General features: G+C 43.9%; 1 protein-coding gene across 1 annotated transcript in view; it reads left to right on the forward strand.

Annotated features, from left to right (window-relative positions):
• TCTN2 (tectonic family member 2) overlaps positions 1–5,333 on the forward strand; it is a 28,615-nt gene extending 23,282 nt beyond the window's left edge. Inside the window, exons 12-15 of the mRNA XM_032283471.1 lie at positions 2,448–2,604; positions 3,985–4,110; positions 4,244–4,332; positions 4,806–5,333. Of these exons, the coding sequence (XP_032139362.1) occupies positions 2,448–2,604; positions 3,985–4,110; positions 4,244–4,332; positions 4,806–4,915 (482 nt within the window). The 3' untranslated portion in view covers positions 4,916–5,333. The remainder of the gene's footprint in view (positions 1–2,447; positions 2,605–3,984; positions 4,111–4,243; positions 4,333–4,805) is intronic.
• Positions 5,334–6,000: the final 667 nt, after the last annotated feature.

Raw genomic sequence — 6,000 nt, forward strand, 5'->3', positions numbered from 1 at the left:
AAAGAGAATCTGCTGATTGTTACACAGCTTTGTGACTATACCAGAAACCATCGAATTATACACTTTAAGTGGGTAGAGTGTATAGCATATCAGTTATATCTCAATAAAGTTGTTAAGAAAAAAAGTAATTAAGGTAGAACAGATCTAATAACAGCAGGGATCATGGGGGCCAGATTAAAAGACTTGACAGCCCAGTGCCTTTGGCCAAAGGTATTTGCAGTGTTGAGCTGGCAAGTAGATCGCATGCAAAGGGAAGAAGGCACACCACATGCACATGGAGTAAAGGTTAGGCAGACTTTACAGCTTCTTCACCAGCCCCAATTTCACCTCAAATCCCAAATGTCCTTTGAGTCATGGAGATCCAGCTCATTGGATTATGTTGGAGAGGCCTAAGGTCACAGTGAGTTTTGGCAGAGTTAGAATGAACACCCAGGGTTCCAACCTCTTTTCTCTGTTCCCTGATAGTAAGTTAAGTAACGTCTTCCCAGTTTCTTAGGGAGTCTTGAATGTGTAAATATGTTGAAGAGAAAACTTATTTTATTGAGCTAATTAATGGAATTGCCTTTTGGGGCCAGAAAGAGCCAGTGACTGTGCGTCTCTGCTTTCCCCTGCCTTGCTCTCCCTGCACACATTGCTGTGCCCCCCTTCTCTGCCTGGGGAGCAGCCCTCTGGATCCTGCCCTTGCCCTTTCCATCCCCTCTGAGGTCAGCTGGGCTCAGTGGGCTGGAATTCACACAAGGGCCCATCCAGACACACACTCATGTATTGTGCCTGCTCCTTGTGATTGGGGTCATGGTGATGAGGACCCTCCCTGCCCTCGTGGTGGTCATGGATCATGTGATATGTCTGTGAGCTTGAGATGCCCCAGACCACTCTCTGACTTGAGGAGGGAGTCCTGTTGGACCCCTACCTCCACAGGGCCCTCAGGCTGCTGTTTGCTTATCCAGCTGGTGCTCAGGGCATGGGCCCAGACCCAGATCTTCATTTGCAAATGGAATCCAGAGGCCGAGCTTGTCAAGCGCTGGGCTCTGCCACCCAGGCCATATAGATAGGCTATGGGATGACCCTGAGGGCTGGAGAGAAGTCAGCACTTGGGAAATAAAAAGTAGGGGAAATGTCTAGATGGAGAACCCAGGTTGGTTAGTTACGAAATCAGTGTGGTAATGACATTTTGTTGCCTTCAAGGTGGAAGGGATTAGCTTTTATTTAATGTCTGAGCCAAAATGCAACCTTGATCCTGGTTAATAAGCAGAGGAGAAGTGGTGTTGACACATGTATAAAGAAATTACGCATAAAAACGGTGCTACTGACCTTCAGAATTCCTGAAGGAGCAAAGACCCCCCTTCAGAGGAGACATAGAACCTACCCCACTTCCTCTCATTGACCTTGCTGGGTTTTCTCATGAGTGCTAGTTTTCAAGGTGAATGAAAATTAATTTCTCATTCAATTTCATTCTCTTCCAATTTATATTATGATAACGCATTAGGAAATTACTTATCTATCTAATACATCCTAAAGTTGTTAGTATGGATTTTGGGTTTGTAAAATTTTTAATTATTATTATTTTTGAGATGGAGTCTCACTTTGCTGCCCAGGCTGGAGTGCAGTGGCATGATCTCTCTTCACTGCAACCTCCACCTCCCAGGTTGAAGCGATTCTCCTGCCTCAGCCTCCCAAGTAGCTGGGATTACAGGTGTGAGCCACTGTGACCGGCTGATTTTTATTTTTTGAGATGAGGTTCTCACTCTGTGTCCAGGCTGAAGTGTAGTGGTGCCATGGTGCCATCACTGCAGCCTTGACGTCCCAGGCTGCAGCAATCCTCTCACCTTAGCCTCCTGGGTAGCTGGGACTACAGGTATGTGGCACCTTGCCTGGGTATTTTTTTTCTCTAAAAGATGGGGTTTTGCTATGTTGCCCAGGCTGGTTTCAAACTCCTGGGCTCAAGCAGTCCTTCTACCTCGACTTCCCAAAGTGCTAGTATTACAGGTGTGAGCCACTGTGCCTGGCCTAAAGTTGTTAGTATGAATTTTAAATGTCTTACACAGCTTTTGCTAGAACTGTGACTGCATGGAAAGATTATGGCATTTTACCGCAATTATACATGTTTTGTTAAAAGGCTGGGTAGATTTCAGTGGGGAGCTTGAAAACTGAATCATGATTTATGGCTTTAATATGTGAGTCGGGGCTTTTAAGTTCCAGTGATTGGCTTAACATACAAGGAAACATGTTAAACACAGTTTTTGGTAGGTGGTGCCATCCTATGCCTTGTAGACTTCAAGGGATAACACAGTTATGGACTGAGAAGTAACCAGAGCCTGTAAGAGACTAAAGCCTCATTAATGTGATGCTTACCTAATATTATTTCCCATTTTGGTTAGGAAAACATCAAATCGTAAGAAAACTTATCAAATTATTCTTTGAAAAGTGTGAACTTAACATTTCCGTAGGTGTAGATGCCCCTGATCCGGGTGTGGACCCGCCGGCTGGCAGTGTGAACGGCATCTGCCTGGATATTCCTGCTCAGCTGAGCATCCGCATCCTCATCTCAGATGCTGGCGCAGTGGAAGGGATTACTCAGCAGGAGATACTTGGCGTAGAGACAAGGTATGATCACATCTTGGATCACTGTAGTTTAGAGAGTGTCAGGAAAGTTGAGGATGTTCTGAACAATAGGGAAATGCTCACTTAGAATCTGATTGTTTATTTACAACTTGCAATTATTAGCAAGATGTTTATATGCAGAAATGGAATATGTATGAACTATGGTGACTTGGTCTCACAAGTATTTATAAAGCTATGTGTAAAAGATTCTGCAAGGTATTTTAGGGAGTACAAAGAAGAATAAGGGCTACTCAGTGCTAAGTATATTTTGAAATCCATGAATGTAACTGACATGCTGATCAGAGAATATTGCCTGTGGTTAGAGACTTTGGCAGCAGATAAGTTCCAATCATGGCTGTCCCACTGAGGAGCTGTGTGGCACTAGGCAATCACTTAACCTTTCTGAGCTGTAGTTTCCTCCCCTGCAATATGGTGATAATATCTTTATGTATCAAGCCTCCATCAATTTTAAGTGACAGGTGCCCAATTCATACTGACTTAAGCAAAAAGGGGAGTTTTTTGGTTCAAGTTCAGAGTAATCCACATGCAGCTAGTTCATGGTTCATGGTTCCAGTGTGGTCAGGGATCTTTTTATTTTCTTTCTCCTCTTCCTTTGGGTTGGCTTCATTCTCAGGGAGGTTCTCCTCAAGAGATGGCAAAGATGAACACCAGCAATCCAGGCTTATGTCACTGCGGCAAGTCCAGTGGGAAGAGACCCTCCTTCCTCCTCGTTCTCAAAATAGATCCGGGCAGACTTTTATTGGTTCAGTTTGGGTCACATGCTCCTTTCTAAACCAATTCCCATGGCTGGGGCAATGGACAGCTCTAACTGACTAGGCTCAGATGATAGGTGCACCTCTGGATTGGGGCCAGTCCCTTCTGGTTCACTGAACTGGGAATGGGGAGTGGTGGCTCTGTTAGGGAAAATGCGAGTGCAGTTACCGCCTCCACGGTACTCTTGAGGATAACATGAGATGGTGTGTAGAAGGTGCCTGTTCCCTGTGCCTCAAACATGGAAAGCCCTCAATAAGTGGCTAGCTGCTGCTTTTATTATTACATTGTTTGAGAAAAACAGGTGATGAACAAAGTTACCTTTGATAGCACCTGTGTAAAATGCCCTGGCTGGAAAGGAGTGGCATTGACAAGAATACTGGCAGCTGTCGCTGGATAATAGGTCCATGAGGGTTATTATGAGCTTCTCTTCTCTCTCCTTGGGTCTGTCTGTGGAAATGGACATAATACAAAGAAAAAGACAGCACAGGTAGAATGTGAAACTTCCTAAGAGAACCTCAGCTTATATTGTGATTGCATCCGTTACCTGCTGTTCCTAGTGGAATAGAACTGAATGGTGGCTATGCCGATCGTGTGATCTTTCCTTCCTAGGTTCTCCTCGGTGAACTGGCAGTACCAGTGTGGGCTTACCTGTGAGCACAAGGTCGACCTTCTCCTTATCAGTGCATCGGTCCAGTTTATTAAAATTCCTGCACAGTTACCCCGCCCCCTGACAAGGTATTCCAGTTGCTCACCTAGTTGACATTAGGAAGCAGAAAAATATATATTTGAAAATTGGAAGTTTATTCCTTTAATCAAGTTTTGATGCTTTTCACTTGTAGTTTTTGTAACCCTCTAAAATGTTTTGTAGATTCCAGATCAATTACACAGAATATGACTGCAACAGAAATGAGGTGTGTTGGCCGCAACTTCTATATCCATGGACTCAGTATTATCAAGGTAGGGTGAAATAGATTTCTATGATCAATTATGTTATGTCAATTTAACACGTTTTTTAAATGATACCTAAATGTTACAGAAAGCGTAAAACATATAGAAACTTAAAACAAAATGTATAGATAATATTGCCACTTAGAAGTGATCACCATTACTGTTTGGGCTGGAGTGCAGTGGCACAGCCTCGTCTCACTGCAACCTCTGCCTCCTGGGTTCAGGTGACTCTTGTGCCTTAGCCTCTGGAGTACCTGAGATTACAGCACCACCACACCCGGCTAATTTTTGTATTTTTAGTAGAGATGGGGTTTCACCGTGTTGGCCAGGCTAGTCCCAAACTGGCCTCCAGTGATCTGCCCTCTTTGGCCTCCCAAAGTGCTGTGATTACAGGCGTGAGGCCCACCACACCTAGCCTATTCCTATGCTGTTATCAAAGAGTTAAGAAATACTGCTGCTTAATTTTGTTCATTGTTTTTCAGGGGAGCCGTATTCTCAGTGTGTTGCCAAGGGCTTACTGTTGCTGTCATTCCTCACATTGGCCATGTTCCTCAGCAACCCCTGGACCAGAATATGCAGAGCCTGTAGTTAGACAACCACCTGGCCTTTTTTTTTTTTTTTTTTTTTTTGAGACGGGGTCTCACTCTGTCACCCAGGCCGGAGTGCAGTGTCACAGTCTTGGCCCACTGCAACCCTATGCCTCCCAAGCAATCCTCCCACCTCAGCCTCGTGAGTAGCTGGGAGCACAGATGCTCCACCACGCCTGGCTTTTTTTTTTGTATTTTTGGTAAAGATGGGGTTTCGCCATGTTTCCCAGGCTGGTCTGTAACCCCTGAGCTCAAATGACCCGCCCCCCTCGGCCTTCCAGAGTACTGGGATCACAGACGTGAGCCCCTGCGACTGGCCCATCTGACTTCTTAAAGACTCTAGACCTTGACTTCAGTGATTTGCTGTAGTCTTGTGTGCTTTTCTAAAAAAATGAAATGTCTTATTTTTGTAGAACATTTTTATTAAGTGCCCTGTGACTTTAATTCATATATGTAGCCGTCCAGATGTTCCAAACAATGTAGAATGAACATTCTCATCGCTGTCCTGGACTGAGTAAAATGCATGAGAAGAACTCAAGAAATGTTAGCAGTTTTAGCTTATCACAAATTACTTAAAGTTATAGGAGTTTTATTTATACCAGAGAGAATCAGTCTTTAATTTTTAATACATTCGTGTTGATTGATGTTTCTCATATTCCAAAGAAAGGATTCAGAAATCCTTAAAAATGCATAAAATACAAAAACAATTGATGGGGAAATAATAATACAAAAATAATTGATGGGGAAAGATGTGGGGACCAGGGGAGAAAAATAATGAAGAGAGAAAAGTAAAACAATACCAGGGGCACGTGTAAGCCCCTGAAATATACGCCAAAGGTTGCATTTAGCACAAGCACACCCCTAATTTGTTATTTATTTATTTATTTTTAGAGACAGGTTCTCCCTCCAGCCTGTTGCCCAGGCTGGAGTGTGGTGGCACGATCACAGCTCACTGTAAACTAAAACACCTGAGTTTAAACGATTCTCCTGCCTTAGCCTCCCAAGTCGCTGGGACTACAGGCGTGTGCCACCATGCATGGCTATTTTTTTTTTTTTTTCAGTAGAGATCGGGTCTTGCTATGTTTCCCAT

Source organism: Sapajus apella, unplaced genomic scaffold (assembly GCF_009761245.1).
Source record: "Sapajus apella isolate SASKATOON/1434 unplaced genomic scaffold, GSC_monkey_1.0 scaffold2, whole genome shotgun sequence".
Classification (NCBI taxonomy): domain Eukaryota; kingdom Metazoa; phylum Chordata; class Mammalia; order Primates; family Cebidae; genus Sapajus; species Sapajus apella.